This window comes from Rana temporaria, chromosome 11 (genome assembly GCF_905171775.1).
Source record: "Rana temporaria chromosome 11, aRanTem1.1, whole genome shotgun sequence".
Taxonomy (NCBI): domain Eukaryota; kingdom Metazoa; phylum Chordata; class Amphibia; order Anura; family Ranidae; genus Rana; species Rana temporaria.
In genome coordinates this window covers 35525029-35542285 of record NC_053499.1, presented here as the reverse complement: position 1 = coordinate 35542285, position 17257 = coordinate 35525029, and the positions used below count along the sequence as shown (strand labels likewise).

The 17257-nt window shown below is 45.5% G+C and overlaps 1 protein-coding gene across 2 annotated transcripts in view; it reads right to left on the bottom strand.

The window, feature by feature from the left end:
* CCDC34 (coiled-coil domain containing 34) overlaps positions 1-9799 on the bottom strand; it is a 41294-nt gene extending 31495 nt beyond the window's left edge. Inside the window, exons 1-4 of one of the 2 annotated variants that reach the window (XM_040328346.1) lie at positions 9708-9799; positions 7500-7756; positions 5187-5295; positions 1359-1466 (exon numbers count right to left, since the gene is read on the bottom strand). In XM_040328346.1, the coding sequence (XP_040184280.1) occupies positions 1359-1466; positions 5187-5295; positions 7500-7738 (456 nt within the window). In that variant the 5' untranslated portion in view covers positions 7739-7756; positions 9708-9799. Of the gene's footprint in view, positions 1-1358; positions 1467-5186; positions 5296-7499; positions 7757-9696 lie in introns of both variants that reach the window. The other variant, XM_040328345.1, reaches the window with a different exon arrangement.
* Between the last annotated feature and the right edge of the window lie 7458 nt (positions 9800-17257).

Sequence of the window (17257 nt, the reverse complement as noted above, 5' to 3'; positions counted from 1 at the left end):
GCCCCAAAGTTATATAAAAAAACAAAAACAAAAAACAAAGTCCAATTTAAAAATGCAATAGTTAAATGTGCTGCAGGAAATCTTTCAGGTGCTTGTACTGGTTGGTCATGTGACCATGTGCCTAGGCATTTGATTCAGTAAAGGAATTTCTGAGACCTTTAGGCATGGGTGCTCAACCTGTGGCTCTCCAGCTGTTGCGGAACTACAATTCCCATGAGGCATTGCAAGCCGCTGACAGGTACAAGCATGTCTCCCAAAGGCTGAGGCATTATGGGAATTGTAGTTTTGCAACAGCTGGAGAGCCACAGGTTGAGCACCCATGCCTTTAGGCATAGTCAGCAAATGTCCAGATGTGGGTGTCACACTTGTGTTCCCTCTATGTTTTTTATCCATCCGTTGACAGATGAAAAAACAGGCAAACTGATGTAAACGGATGATCATCAGTCCTTTCATTATTACGGATTAAGCTCTGGGGTGCGGAGAGAAACGCGTTGAGGGTGTGGCCTGGCGGGAGGCCAGGCTGAGGTTGTCTCTCATACCACCATAGGACTCTGGATGTGCGGCACCAGGGATCTTTCCTCTCTTTCTTCCAGCCCTCTCAGTGCCAGGAGAAGCAGAGCTGCCATTTGGCCCAGCCGGTAAAGTAAGCAATGTGCAAGGTCACCAGGTGGCCCCACCCCTTATTACATCATTGGCCACATGCAACGTCATAGGAGGACAGGGTCACTTGGTGATGTCACTGGGTGGCCCCGTCCCTTTGTCTACTTTAGCGGCGCGGAAAACTGGCAACGTCATTTGGTGCCGGCAAGCAATGGGATCAGTTGGGTTTGGCAGGTTTTTTTCCTTTTAGTTGGCGACCAACGTTCATAGTGATTGACGTGGACCAACGATGGGGACATTTTTCTTTCCTTTTAATAAAGGACTTGTCAAAAACAGTGTTCCGTGTTTATTTACAAGTGTCATTTTTTGGGAATAAGTTCTATTTACCCCATACGCCTTCATATAAGGGGGGGGCCCCTTGGCCTGAATCTGGGGGCCCCCTTGTTAAAGAGGACTTTTAGATTCCGATAAGTCACCCCCACTGGGCCAGGATTGTGAGAAAGAGACCCTTGTCCTCATCAACGCTCAATTCGCCCCCCTTTACTGCTTGGATAAGGGTCTGGTATGGATATTTGGAGGGGGGGGGACCCCGAAACATTTCGATTTTTTTTTTGTGTAAGGCCCCCCCAAAATCCATGCCAGTCCCCGGAGGCTTGGCTTTGGGGGGCAGGGGGATAACTGTAACTTTTTTTATTTTCCTGACAACAGGTATGACTCATTGATGTTAGAAACAGCAGTTGACAGCTCCCAGTTTTTACCTGCTCTTGTTTTCTCCGCACCCAGTCCTTGTGTTGTTCTTCTGCCAGTCGTTTTTGCAGTTCTTTTTTCTCTTGAGCTTTTCTCCTTTCCTCTTCTAGTTTCATCTCCTGGGGGAAAAAAAGGCAGACATTGTAATTAATGAGGCCTAAAACTGAGACATTCGTTATATGGCAAAATATTTAGTGCAGACGCTGAATATACAAAAAAAGAAGAAATTAGATAAAATAACAAACAAATAAAGTACAAAAGACAATCTTAATGAAACATTGTGCCAACGTTATAATAATGTGATATTCCGCGTCTAGGATCTGCCGTAATTCCATATTTTATTCTATAAATTATATTGGTCCCGTTTACTAAAGAGAGTCTGACCCTTCTACCTCATTCCTATGATTTCCAGATTCAGGTCTTAGTATAGATCATGGTGTAAACTACCTATCTACAAAAAAATTATCTGGATGCACCAATCACTAACTTTCCTTCACAACTGCCCCTGTTGGACCCCCCAACCACCCCCCCCCCATTAGGTGGTTATAAAATCACAGGCCCAGATTAAAAAAGCAATTGCGTCTGCGTAACCATAGTTACGCAGCGCAATTGCTTACTTGCGCCGGCGTTTCGAATGCTCCCGATTCAGGAACCTCGATACGCCGACTGCAGCCCAAGATATGACTGGCATAAGGCTCTTACGCCAGTCATATCGTAGGCTGCATTCTTACGATGGCCGCTAGGGGGCGTTCCCGTAGTGGTCAGCGTATAGTATGCAAATTGCATACTAACGCCGATTCACTACCCTACGCGAGCCCTGCGTACGCAGTTTACGTTGTTTCCGTTCGTCGGGTTTCGCGTAAGGCTGCTCCTGCTATTAGCAGGGGTAGCCAATGCTACGTATACCCGTCGTTCCCGCGTCGCGAAGTTTAAATTTTACGTCATTTGCGCAAGTGAATCGTGAATGGCGCTGGACGCCATTTACGTTCACTTTGAAGCAAATGACGTCCTTGCGACGTCATTTGCCGCAATGCACGTCGGGAAAGTTTCCAGATGGAGCATGCGTACTACGTTCGGCGCGGGAACGCGCCTAATTTAAATGATCCACGCCCCCTACGGGATCATTTAAATTACGCGCCCTTACGCCGGGCATTTTGAGGAGCGCCCACGCAAATTACGTGGCTACTGCTTCGTGAATGAAGCGTAGCGCAGATAATTTGCAGGGGCGCAGGGCAAAAACGGTACGCTGCGCCTCCGTAAGAAGTGCGCAGCGGTACCTGAATCTGGCCCACTGTTTTGTACCCTAATGCATTCTTTGCATTAAGTGGATTTAAACCGATTCATGAAATTTGACCTAGGCACATATATCTGTGGTGTTTACTTTTCTCTCTCCAACCCTGAGTGCCGTGTCTGCCGTTTCATTCCTTCGCTATCAGCATGATAACAACTGACAAGTTCTCCGACAACCTAAAAATTTGTGTTGGGGGTGGGTGCTATAAATAGATTAGCAGAGAGCTTGTCTTGTCACAGCTCTGCACATTCCTTCCTTCCTTCCTCTGCCTATGTGGAATGGGGGGTGTGTGCGCCTTCCCTCCAATCAGCTGTCACAAAGTGTTTGCCAAAAATCCACTCCTATTGCTGAATGAAGAAGTAAAAATTCTAAACACAATGGCCCGGATTCAGATACAATTGTGCATCTATCGGCAGGCGCAACGTATCTCAGATACGTTAAAGCCGCCGTAACTTAGGGCACAAGTTCCGTATTCAAAAAAAAAAATTCTGTCCTGAGTTAAGGCGGCGTAGCGTATGTGGTCCGGCGTAAGCCCGCGGAATTCAAATTCTCCATGCAGTGGGCGTGTTTTATGGTAATGATGGCTGACCCCACATAAATGACGTTTTTGGCTAACGGCGCATGCACCGTCCGTGAACGTATCTCAGTGCGCATGCTCCAAATTAACCCGCAAAAAGCCAATGCTTTCGACGTGAACGTAATTTACGTACAGCCCTATTCGCAAACGACTTACGTAAACTACGTAAAATACGACGCTGTTCGTGTGTTTCCGACGTCCATACTTAACATGACTTACCCCTGCTTTATGAGGGGTAACTTTACACCGGAAAAAGCCTTACGCAAACGACGTAAAAAAATGCGCTGGGCGGACGTACGTTTCTGAATCGGCTTATCTACCTGATTTGTATATGCGTAGAGACCACTCTGTGCGATATCATTGCGTAGAGCAGGTTAGTTTAATCTCTTTTTATTTAAGCAAAAAAAAAAAAAAAGCGAAGGCCATTTTAAAATATTTAATGGCATTTCTTGGTCGCACTTTTCCACATCCCTGGCTCTGGGAGCAAATCACTCATTCAAAATAAAATACTCTGTCACTTGTTTAAGGGAATGAGCCCCTTTTATGACCTGCAAACTCTTGCCTATTGGGAAACACACTCACACCTACCAACAATACAATTGACAGGGAGAAACTAGACAGCAAAAAGTCTGCTTGGGATTTCTGGATACAGCCAACTGAACTAAAACACCACCAACCACCAACAATTATGAGCAGCGCTATTAAAAATAATATACTGGATATACTCAAGTATAAGCCGGGTTTTTCAGCACTTTTTTTGTGCTGAAAAAGCCCCCCCTCGGCTTATACTCGAGTCTCCCTGCCTCACTGTGCCCATCTGTAGCCTTATGATCTCCCGGTGCTGTGACATGAAGTCTAGTCGGCGGCCGTCCAGTGTAACAAAGTCCCGCCTTCTCCTCGTCCTTGTCTGTGATAGGCTGAACACTGACTCACTGCTGGGAAACATAGTGTTACGTCACGGACAAGGACGAGGACGCAGGGCTTTGTTACACTGGACGGCTGCCGACTAGACTGCATGTCACAGTGCTGGGAGATCATAAGGCTGCAGATGGGCACAGAGTCGGGAGATCAGGTACATGAGGCATGCAGATGGGCACAGTGAGGCATGCAGATGGGCACAGTGAGGCATGCAGATGGGCACAGTGAGGCATGCAGATGGGCACAGTGAGGCATGCAGAGGGGCACAGTGAGGCATGCAGAGGGGCACAGTGAGGCCTGCAGAGGGGCACAGTGAGGCCTGCAGATGGGCACAGTGAGGCCTGCAGATGGGCACAGTGAGGCCGAGGCATGCAGATGGGCACAGTGAGACCGAGGCATGCAGATGGACACTGTTGACCCTCTTTTCCACTTACAGTAGCTGCTGCATTTCTCACCCTAGACTTATACTCAAGTCAATATGTTTTCCCAGTTTTTTTGTGGTAAAATTAGGTGCCTCTGCCTATATTTGGATCGGCTTATACTCTGAGTATATACGATACATATAATAGTGCTGAATCAGAGTAAAAAAATAATGCAATACACACTGGGGTTGAGGCCGAAGCCTGCAGAAGATACTCTAGTGTCTTCCACCGTCATCATACCAGGAGCCACAGAGCACTTGTTAATCAAAGTGTAGAGGGCTGGACAGGGGCATGGCAGTGGAATCTGACTACAAGGCTACAGGCACACCATGCAGAGCCATGGAATTCTGTATCTCCCAAGTCAGAAGAAGACACAGAAAGTGACCATAAAAAGTGATCAGCTCCACTGCCGATATAAGAATCCACAAACTGTGATCCAGTGCTCTAGCCAGGGCATTCAGGCCCCACAGAAAGGGACCATGCTAGGACCAATGGAAACTAGCAGGCGCACCAGTATTTAACAAAGACAATAAAAACTTTACAGGCTAAATGTAATAGGACCTATATGTAGAACACAACATATATGTATAGATTTATTTTTAATTTTTTTGATAGCATGCACCATATTTACCTCAGACAATTTTTTCTGCAGCTCGATGCGAGATTTTCTTTCTTTGTTGAGCAACCACATCTCCCAAGGGGAGAGGTGCATATCCGCTAGAGATTGTTCAATTAAATCACTGTAAAAAAAAAAAGGGGGGGGGGGGGTGTCACCAGGTCACATATCAACATTACACTTAACTGCCAAAATAATGCATACATTACATATCCTTAAAGGGGTTGTAAAGGTTCGTTTTTTATTTTCTAAATAGGTTCCTTTAAGCTAGTGCATTGTTGGTTCACTTACCTTTTCCTTCCATTTCCCTTCTAAATGTTTTTATTCTTTGTTTTCTTTGTCTGAATTTCTCACTTCCTGTTTCTCCTCAGTAAGCTGTTCTAGCTGACTAACCACTGCTCGGATGATGGTGGAAAGCTTACCGAGGAGGAACAGGAAGTGAGAAATTCAGACAAAAAAAAAAAAAAAAAAAAAAACATTTAAAAGGGAAATCGAGGGAAAAGGTAAGTCAACCAACAATGCATTAGCTTAAAGGAACCCATTTAGAAAATAAAAAACAAACCTTTACAACCCCTTTAACCACTTAAGCCCCGGACCAAAATGCAGCTAAAGGACCCGGCCAGGTTTTGCGATTCGGCACTGCGCCCCTTTAACAGACAATTGCGCGGTCGTGCGACGTGGCTCCCAAACAAAATTGGCGTCCTTTTTTCCCCACAAATAGAGCTTTCTTTTGGTGGTATTTGATCACCTCTGCGGTTTTTATTTTTTGCGCTATAAACAAAAATAGAGCGACAATTTTGAAAAAAAATGCAATATTTTTTACTTTTTGCTATAATAAATATCCCCCAAAAATATATAAAAAAAACTAAAATTTTTTTCCTCAGTTTAAGCCGATACGTATTCTTCTACCTATTTTTGGTAAAAAAAAAAAAATATTGCAATAAGCGTTTATCGGTTGGTTTGCGCAAAATTTATAGCGTTTACAAAATAGGGGATAGTTTTATTGCATTTTTATTATTTTTTTTTACTACTAATGGCGGCGATCAGCGATTTTTTTCATGACTACGACAATATGGCGGACACTTCGGACAATTTTGACACATTTTTGGGACCATTGTCATTTTCACAGCAAAAAAATGCATTTAAAATGCATTGTTTACTGTGAAAATGACAATTGCAGTTTGAGAGTTAACCACAGGGGGCGCTGATGGGATTATGTGTCACCTCATGTGTGTTTACAACTGTAGGGGGGGTGTGGCTGTAGGTGTGACATCATCGATTGTGTATCTCTATAAAAGGGATGACACGATCGATGCCGCCACTGTGAAGAATGGGGAAGCTGTGTTTACACACAGCTCTCCCCGTTCTTCAGCTCCGGGGACCGATCGCGGGACTCCAGCGGCGATTGGGTCTGCAGGTCCCGGAGTTTCGGACCGGGTCGCGGGCGCGCGCCCGCGACCCACGGCTGAGTACTAGCCCAGGACATGCATGTGCCCAGCCGTGCCATTCTGCCGACGTAAATGTGCAGGAGGCGGTCCTTAAAGAGGGGGTTCACCCTATACATTTTTTTTTTCTAGCATTAAATTAAGCATAGTAGCGCGAGCTACAGTATGCCTTTATTTGTTTTTTTTGCCCCGTACTCACTGTGTAATCCTATAGTGAAGATTCCGACTCCCCGCGGGGAATGGGCGTTCCTATCCAGAGGGAAGGTGATTGACGGCCGGCTCTGGCGCGTCACGCTTCTCCGGAAATAGCCGAAATAGGACTTGGCTCTTCACGGCGCCTGCGCATAGTCTGTGCGCAGGCGCCGTATAGAGCCGAGACCTACTCCAGCTATCTTCAGGGAGCGTGACGTGCCAGAGCCGGCCGTCAATCACCTTCCCTCTGGATAGGAACGCCCATTCCCCGCGGGGAGTCGGAATCTTCACTATAGGATTACACAGTGAGTACGGGGCAAAAAAAACAAATAAAGGCATACTGTAGCTCGCGCTACTATGCTTAATTTAATGCTAGAATGTTGTTATTGTGGGTGAACCACCGCTTTAAGTGGTTAAAGTAGAATTGGCTATGAAGCCACAATTGAGTCTATGAACATGTAAAGCAAGCCCTTACTGACCCCCGCAGATGTAGACACAGTGGAACAATTCATTCTCAGATTTCACAGCAGAAGCACTAAAACTGTTCAAGTTGCCCTTTCAGCAGTTCAGTTTTTAGTCAAACAACAGCTACAGAGCGTACGGAGAGCAGTTTAAAGATTTTGAACTGCTTACTATAAGTATGTAAATATCTGCACGTGGCTAAAGCGCTACTTTAAATTGGAAGCAATACCTAGGGCACTTTGATCCAGAGTCATTCTCCAGCATCCTTGACTGTGAGTCACGGTCTTTGTTCTCACTTTCAAAAGTGTCATGGTAGATGGGAGAAAAAGAACGAGGGGAACCTTCTGTATTGTCAACGTCACAGCTCGCTGAGCGCCCAGAGAAGGATTCTGTCTTGGAGTGTTTTTGAGGGGTGGAATGAGAACGGCGTCTCTCGGCAGATCGGGAACCACTGCTACTCGAAGACATGTCTGAATTCCCAACTTCCTGAAAAAAATAAATAAAGTGGCAAGCGTGAGACATTATATAAAAAAAAAAAAAGTTTGCACATGGGTGGTACTATCTCGTGTACGCACAACAAACGCCCAAGAGTGAGCAGAATTAATTTCTATACATCTGTTGCATTGCGTCTACAGAGGGCCATGTCTACCTAGTGGTGATACATTAAAAAAAGGTTTTTACCTTAACCACTTCCATCCTGGGCACTTAAACACCTTCCTGCCCAGGCCAATTTTCAGTGCTGTCGCTGTTTAAATGACAATTGCGCGGTCATGCTACACTGTACCCAAACGAAAATGCTATCATTTTGTTCCCAAACAAAATTGGCGTCCTTTTTTCCCCACAAATAGAGCTTTCTTTTGGTGGTATTTGATCACCTCTGCAGTTTTTATTTTTTGCTAAACAAATAAAAAAAGACCAAAAATTTTGAAAAAAAAAAAGTTTTTTTGTTTGTTTCGGTTATAAAATGTTGTAAATAAGTAAGTTTTCTCCTTCAATAATGGGCACTGATAAGGCGGCACTGATAGGCTGCACCAACGGGGACTTATGGGTGGCACCGATAGGGGGCACTGATAGGCATCCCTGGTGGCACTGGTAGGTATTGTGGGTGGGCACTGATTGGCATTCCTTGGGGGTCTAGGGGGGGCATACCTGGTTGTCCAGTGGGATGACCATCCTGGTGGTCCTGGGTGGGATCCGAGGGGGGGGCTGCGCTGATAAACTATCAGCACAGACCTCCCCCTTCCTGGAGAGCAGCCGATCGGCTTTCCTCTACTCGTGTCTGTCAGACGCGAGTAAGGAATAACCGATCAGCGGCTCTTCCTGGTTACATCGTGATCAGCCGCAATTGAGATGGAGACTCTTTACCTAGATCGGTGTTGCGGTGTGTCAGACTGACACACCGCAACACCTGGTCGAAGCGATGACAGCGCTGAAAATTGGCCTGGGCAGGAAGGGGGTAAAAGTGCCAGTTAAAGTAGAAGTAAGGCTACTTCCACACTGAGGTGCTTTGCAGGTGATATAGTGATAAAAATAACGCGTGCAAAGCGCCCTGTTAAAGAACCTCTGCTTTCACACTGGCGCTGTCAGGACAGTAAAAAAAAAAAAAAAAAAGTCCTGCTTTGATGCGCTGTAAGAGCCGTGTATACACCACTCCTACAGCACCCATGTCCATTGAAATCAATAGGCAGCGCCGCCAAACCGCCGGCAAAGCGCAGCGGCTCTTTGCAGGCGGTTTTAACCATTTTTCGGCTGCTAGCAGGGGTTAAAAGCACCCCACTAGCGGCCGAATAGCGCCGCAAAAAACTACGCTAAAAATAGTAGCGCTTTACCACCAACGCCCCCGCGCTGGCAGTGTGAAAGTAGCCTTTTTTTTTCCATGTTGGATAGAGTAAGGGAACCTGTCAGAGATTTTTGTCATCTTTGTCCAATTCAGGGGAGATTTCCCTTCATTTCCTGTCCTATAGCCAAACCGGAAGTGAGAAGAAGTCCCCCCAAGGTGAAATAATCCACGGCAATTTAGAGAATTAAATAAAGGAGACACTAAGAGCAATGAAAACAATCCGGTGTTCTTATCCCTCTCCACTCTATGCAAAGCTTTGGCTTTTAGTGATCAGTCCAGACTTACCTGGCGGCTCCTGTACTCTGGGTGCCCTAGTCTGTGTCTGCATGTGACAAGGACATTAGCATGTGACACAGGACGTTGCCAGCCTTCTCTCTATTATATTAGAACAGTAATAAGACATTCGCTGGACTGTATCCCTGGAATATTCTATCCCCACACAGACTAATAACAACAACACTCTATACCTGCAGAGACTTGCCAGGCCTAGCACGGTACAGAAAGCGGCACTACAGCTTACAGACAATAATAAACATGCACACAACACAACTCCCGTCCGGCCCGGAACACACAAGTGTCTGCCTACCCGGTAATTACCGACAGAACGATGCCTTTACTTCACAGAACCAAAAGCAGCCAGCGTTCAAGATGGCGGCGCCGGAGAGCAATCCCGTCGTCCACTGCGAGACCAAACCAATCACAGAGCACGCTTCTCGGGGTTGTTGTAGCCCCGCCCGGCGTTGCCAATAGAGACCAGAAACGGTCCCGATTCGTTTCCTTGGCGACGCATGATGCTTCGGCTCTGCTGCACATTGTGGCCGCCGCTGTCAGCGTCTGGGCGGGCTATCCCCGCCTATTCTCTGCTCCATATAATACACACAAAGCAGCACACTACTACCAGAAAGAGACGTCCTATTAACCAATTCATTACTGGGCACTTAAACCCCCTTCGTGTCCAGACCAATTTTCAGCTTTCAGCGCTGACGCATTTTGAATGACAATTGCGCGGTCATACAACGCTGTACCCAAATTATATTTTTATAATTTTTTTCCCACACAAAGAGCTTTCTTTTGGTGGTATTTGATCATCTCTGCGATTTTTATTTTTTGCGCTATAAACAAAAAAAGACAGAAAATTTGGGGGAAAAAACACAATATTTTTTACTTTTTGTTATAATATTATCCCAATTTTTTTTTAAAAAAAATATTTTTTCCCTCGGTTTAGGCCGATACGTATTCTTCTACATATTTTTGTTAAAAAAAAAAAATCGCAATAAGCGTATTTGATCGGTTTGCGCAAAAGTTATAGCGCCTACAAAATAGGGGATAGATTTATGATTTATTTTTTTTATTTTTTACTAGTAATGGCGGCGATCTGCGATTTTTTTGTCAGGCCTGCGATATTGCGGCGGACGTATCGGACACTTTTGACACAAATTTGGGACCATTCAAATTTATACAGCGATCAGTGCTATAAAAATGCTCTAATTACTGTATAAATGTGACTGGCAGGGAAGGGGTTAACACTAGGGGGTGAGGAAGGGGTTAAATGTGTATCCTGGGTGTGTTCTTACTGTGTGGGGGGAGGGGGGTGACTGGGGGAGGTGACCGATGCTGTGTCCCTATGTACAAGAGACACAGATCGGTCTCCTCTCCTCTGACAGCACGTGGAGCTCTGCATTTACACACAGAGCTCCACGTCCCTGCTGTATTACCGACGATCGCGTGTACCCGGCGGACATGGCGGCCGCCAGGTACACGCATCAGCTTCCCAGCGATGCACCGGCACAGTGTTTACCCGCTGCACGCCCCCCAGTGGCGCGCAGGGGTAATGCACAGAAAAAGACGTCCAAAGACGTCCACTCGGCACTTGAGAGCCGCGCTGTGGACGTCTTTTGTCTATAACGCGGCTCTCAAGTGGTTAAGCCCAAGAGCAAACATTGATTAGATTGCAGCTTGCCAATTCTTAGATGTGATGGCTGGCTGCATTACTTTTCTTTTTCTTAGTTATAGTTACATATCAATTGAGGTTCATTTATTTTAAACAGAACAAGTCTCTATTTTTGTTCCATTTAAAAAAAATGGAAATTGACCCAAACGGATGAAAACAGTAATAAGTCTATTGAATGTACTTTGATTTTATTTATTTATTTTTGTTAGATGATTGCTATTTCCCATGTTTTGTATAAATGTAGAGGAAAATTTATTTTGAAAATAAAGAAATTGAAAAAAAAAAAAAAGAATAAAAAAAGAAATTAAAGGAGTTCTCCAAGCAAAAACTTTTAACCCCCGCTGTGCCCGGGCTGTAAAACAAGCAATGTCCCGTCGCGGCCGCTGATAGGCTGAGCGCACTGTGAGTCACCGACCCGCAGGAAGTGAAAGAGACCGGGACCGGAGAACGGGACGGCGATATCGGAACAAGGGGGGATCGTAGGCAGGTAAGTGAAAGTTTATTTTGTATAGTTTTACAGCCCGGGCACAGCGGGGGTTAAAAGTTTTAGCTTGGAGAACTCCTTTAAAAAAAGAAAGACATCAGGTGTCCCCAGCCAGTGGAGTCCCTTCTTACATCAGGTGTTTGGCCGACCTTAGATTCTCGCCAATTCTTCCCTCAGCCAATGTTAGTTATTCACAGACAGAGTGCTCAGGTAAGTCATTGTCTTCTTACACTTCAAAAGACATCCTCTGTTTTGCTATTAGCTGAAGTAAAATTGTGTTGGATTCAGGGGCGGATCCAGAGTCTAGTCTCGGGAGGGGCACTACCAGAAAATATTTTTTTGGGGGGCGCAATTATCAGGGAAATGACTGGTGTTAGCGCTTCAATGGTCACGGCACCATGGTTTTTATGGTGTCAGGATGATTGAAGCGCATTATTTATATTATTACATTGTAATATAAAATTAAATGGTTCAACTCACCATAAGAGCTCGTCACCTGCCACACGTTGCGGATTGTCACTTGCCACACGTTGCGGATTGTCACTTGCCACATGTTGCGGATTGTCACCTGCCACATCACCTGCCACAAGTTGGGGAATGTCACTTGCCTGCCACCAGATGCAGCTCGTCACCTGCCACACGTTGCGGATTGTCACCTGCCACATCACCTGCCACAAGTTGGGGAATGTCACTTGCCTGCCACCAGATGCAGCTCGTCACCTGCCACACGTTGCGGATTGTCACTTGCCACATCACCTGCCTCAAGTTGCGGAATGTCACTTGCCTGCCACCAGATGCAGATTGTCACTTGCCACGTCACCTGCCACATGTTACGGATTGTCACTTGCTAAGATGGTGTTTTGCTTGTCAGAGTCAGGCAGCAGAGAGATGATGTAATCTCTCTGCTGCCTGCACAGTGAGGGCGGAAGTTACTGCAGTGATGCAGCGCGGGCGCTGGGTGGTGAGAGATGATGTCATCTCTCTGCTCCCCTGGCTTGTTGATTGGCCAGGTGCCCACTCACCCACAGAGATGACCAGCTGACCGCCCACTCTCTGACTCTCACTCGCCGCCGAACCGAGGCCAATTGCCCCGTTGCCCCCCCCTGGATCCGCCCCTGGTTGGATTCAACTTGTGTGTCTTATTGAAGCGTTAAGCTGCCTTTGGATGATGTCAAGTCAACAGGTGACCATACTGTCCAGACAGACTGGGCCAGATTCATGTAGATCAGCGGATCTTTAGATCCGCTCGATCTACGTGTTTTACGATCCGCCGGTGCAATTTAGCGAGGCTAGTGTAGTATTCACAAAGCACTTACCTCGAAAATTGCACCGTCGGATCGTAACTCCCCCGGCGGAATGCAAATTCCGCGGCTAGGGGGAGTGTACAATTTAAATCAGGCGCGTTCCCGCGCCGATTTAACTGCGCATGCGCCGCCGGCTGAAATTTCCCAGTGCGCATGCTCCAAATGACGTCGCTAGGACGTCATTGTTTCCGGCGGCTACGTCAATTGCGGGCATCAGAATTCCCGATCAACTTACGCAAACGACGTAAAAATTTGAATCTCGGCGCGGGAACGACGGCCATACTTAACATTAGCTACCCCTCATATAGCAGGGGTAGCTGTCCGCCGGAAAAAGCCGAACGCAAACGACGTTAAAAAAAAGCAACGGGCGGGCGTACGGACTTGAATCGGCGGTTGTCCTCATTTGCATATCCGAGGCGTAAAAAAAAGCGACGACACCTAGCGGCCGGCGGGAGATTGCAGCCTAAGATTCGACTGGTGTAAGTCACTTACACCAGTCAGATCTAAGGGATATCTATGTGGAATCTGATTCTATGAATCAGCCTCATAGATCCGACCGGCTGAACTCAGAGGTACGACGGCAGATCAGGAGATCCGCCGTCGTATCTCTTTGATGAATCTGCCCCACTGAGTCTAAGGAGGGATGCCAATGCATAAAGTGGCATTTTAAACAGAACAGTTTGCATTCAAATAGGAGAACCTCTCTCATTTTGTCCCTGGTGACCCCTTTCACCAGGACAGAAGGTAGTGAAAAATACAAAATGTGACTTTTGTCAAATGAACAGGAAATGGGGAATCTGCAGATGGGGACACCTCTTATCCTGACAACCATAGAGATTTTTTTTCTAACTTCCTGCCATGTCACCATTACAGGAAAAATTTCCCTAATGGGACAGCAAAAACAAAAAAAAAGTTGGCAAGGCTTTTAACAATTCCATACTCAATCTAAAACTTAAAAAAGGTTTTGGCTTTAGATATAATTCAAGATATAATTGAAAGCAAATATGTGACAGCAAATACATCCACTACCTGAGGCTGTAGATATTATCCAGCGGCGTGATGATAGATTTCCTCTATAAAATTCAGCATACAACAAGAATTTCGAAAAAGCTATAAAAGCCAGGCGATGCACGGCACATCATGAATCCCCAACAGCCATGGTAAAATTGAGATTTTACTTTTTAAAGGTTTTTCCGGGATAAGTGGATGGAATCAATCCCTAAGCCCCTGTTATGCTTCTCATTAAAACTGATAAGCTTTTAAGTAGTGTTCTCACAAGACGGGGTTTACTAAACTGTCTTAAGACAATTAGTTCATCTGTCAAACATTGTTATATTTATTTATTAATAAAGCAAACAATGTATACTAATTCACACTGGCGCCGTTGTTTGAATACTTCAAATCTCTTTGGGTGTGTAACGCAATTCCTGTGGTGTCTCTCAGGCTCACCGGTATGGAGGGTGGTGTTTGTACTAGATCCAGAAATAAAAGTACAAATGTACTATAACTTCATTTTCGGTACAGCTTATCCAGTTGTATCTGTACCATACATTCTCCAGAATAAGATGTTGGTACAGTACTGTTAACATTCAGTCCCAATCAGGGCTGAGACAAGGGGTGGGCAGGAGAGACGGCTGCCCTGGGCACTGTGGTATCATGTAGTGTCTAAGCAGAATATGTTTGATTCGATACTCTGCCTCTCAACCCCCAAGAACCGCCTCAGCCCCTCTACCACACCTACCCTGTTTCCCCAAAAATAAGACCTACCCTGAAAATAAGACCTAGCGTTATTTTCCAGGAGGGCTGCAATATAAGCCCAACCCTGAAAATAAGCCCTAGTTAAAAATGCTTGTAAAATCCTATAATCGACTCTATTATAGTAGTATATAATGTACAATGTGTGTGGTTCTGTAATATAATTGCGGGGGAAGAGAGCTCCGGCGGGTAACAGAAGCACAGATCGGCTCTATACCAAATGTATTTGGCACAATTATATTACAGAAACACACACATTGTACATTATATAATACTGTAATAGAGTGGATTATAGGATTTTACAAGCATTTTAACTCAGTTCACATTGGGGATTCCTGACAGGCAGGGAGGGGGAGAGAAGACATCAAATTACATAGTAAGACCTACCCCGAAAATAAGCCCTACTGTGTCTTTTGTTGGCATAATTAATATAAGACCCGGGCTTATTTTCGGGGAAACACGGTAGCGATAGAGTAATACCCTAGTGAATGACACACAGACACAATGCAAACTGAATTCAACAGTATCTTGTATTAATTGAGTAGAAAAAGAAAATGCATAGGATTGTCAATCAGCCAAATCCTGGAAAAAGCAGCTCAATACTTTGTTTAAAGTGGATGTAAACCCTCCATACACCCAGTGAAGTGAACAGCCTCAGATGATACACAGAGATGACAAATCTCCCTACATAAGTTTTACATGTATATCTGCTGTCTTCACATTTATATACTGTTTATAATGTTCAAATTGTGTAAGGAAGTTTTTGCTTCCTGTTTAACACAGAGTGTGATGTCTGGGCATACAGCCAAGATAGCTAAAATTGCTGATTGGCGGAAAGGCGCACACCCCCTCTCCACATAGGCAGAGACTCTCAGAGGTGTTTTGTAACAGGGCCAGCTCCCTGTTAATCTGTTTTAGCAACCTCCCCTGACAAAAATTTCTGGCTGCTTTTATCTGATGTGTCAGAGAATTTTTCAGGGGTTATCAGGCTGATAACAGAGGAACGGGTCAGGAGAGAGCAACGGGACTTAGCACCTTGAAGAGAGATAACAAAATACTGCATGAATTGGGTTGGCCAATACGGTCACTTCTCCTTCTGGCCCATCACCGTTGTCACACAACTGGGTGGACTCAGGGCACAGTGCTCTGCGCGCCAAGCCCACTCCTTTTCTAAACCAATTAGAGCCTCAGGCTCTAATCATGTGCTTCAAGAAAAAAAAAACTCATTAAAAAACATGTGTCCGGCACATTGTATGTAGATTAGGGGTCGGGTGCATGGAGCAGCCACCACTGCGGCAGAGACGAGACCAGTCACCCTGTACAAGGAAAGAGAGCAGCAGTGAGCGGTCTTTATTACAGGAAGCTCCTACACCGAGATACACATCCACACTGGATTACTTCACCGACCAGGAAGAAATGCACAAAGTGCATAAGCATAAGAGCGCGTATTTCAAAGTAGGCAGGTCGTGTAGATACATGGCCGAACGAACGGCGCATGCGCGCGCATGCTCAGTATCACTTCGAATTTTCAAAGTAAATTACGCCCGCTCAATGCTTAGTCGACGTGAACGTAACCTACGCCCAGCCCCATTCACGGACTACTTACGCAAACAACGTAAAATACGACGCTGTTCGTGCGTTTCCGACGTCCATACCTAACATGACTTACCCCTGCTTTATGAGGGGTAACTTTACGCCGGTCCGACGCCTTACGTAAACGACGTATCTTGATACGCCGGGCGCACATACGTTCGTGAATCGGCGTATCTAGCTCATTTGCATATTCAACGCGGAAATCAACGGAAGCACCACCTAGCGGCCAGCGTAAATATGCACCCCAAGATACGACGGGGTAGGAGACTTACGCCGCTCGTATCTTGCCCAAATCTATGCGTAACTTATTCTATGAATCAGGTGCATAGATACGACGGCTCGGATTCGGACTTACGACGGCGTACGTGGAGATACGACGTCGTAAGTCCGTTGTGAATCCGGGCCATAGTTTTCAAAATATCTGTGATCAGAGACATCCACAGCAACACTGTAGCCAAGTTTCAGATGCACGGAGATGACTGATAACTGGAAAGAAAGAATGTGGTGAGCTTTGGCACAAAAGGATGTGGCAGTATGTCTCTGGAATTAAGAAGATTCTGTCAGGCAGAAAGAATGTTGATTGGATACCTAGTTTTGCATATGTATGTATTGTAAAGGCCTTTTTTGAGGTGGATATAAGTATTCCACATTGTAAGTATAAATAATAAATGGGACATTCGCCACCCTGCTGCTTATGAGAACAGGAGTGCTGCAAAAACACCATAAAGCTATCTAAAGTGATCAGAAAAAAAAATCATAAAATGTTAATAACTTTGTGAATGCCGTTTCAAGTATAACTAAAGGAAAAAAAATTTTTGTTTGGTTTTGCACAAAGTGTAGCGGGATTAGAGCACTTGTCCATTTTTATTGCCGTCTGTGCCCGTTCGGGAGATTCGAAGGCCCGGATTCACATACATCGGCGCATATTTATGCCGCCGTAGCGTATATCTTTTACGCTACGCCGGCGCAGTGCACAGAGGCAAGCACTGGATTCACAAAGCACTTGCTCCCACTCACTCTTAAAGATACGCTGGGTTTCCTCAGCGTAAGCCAGCGTAGG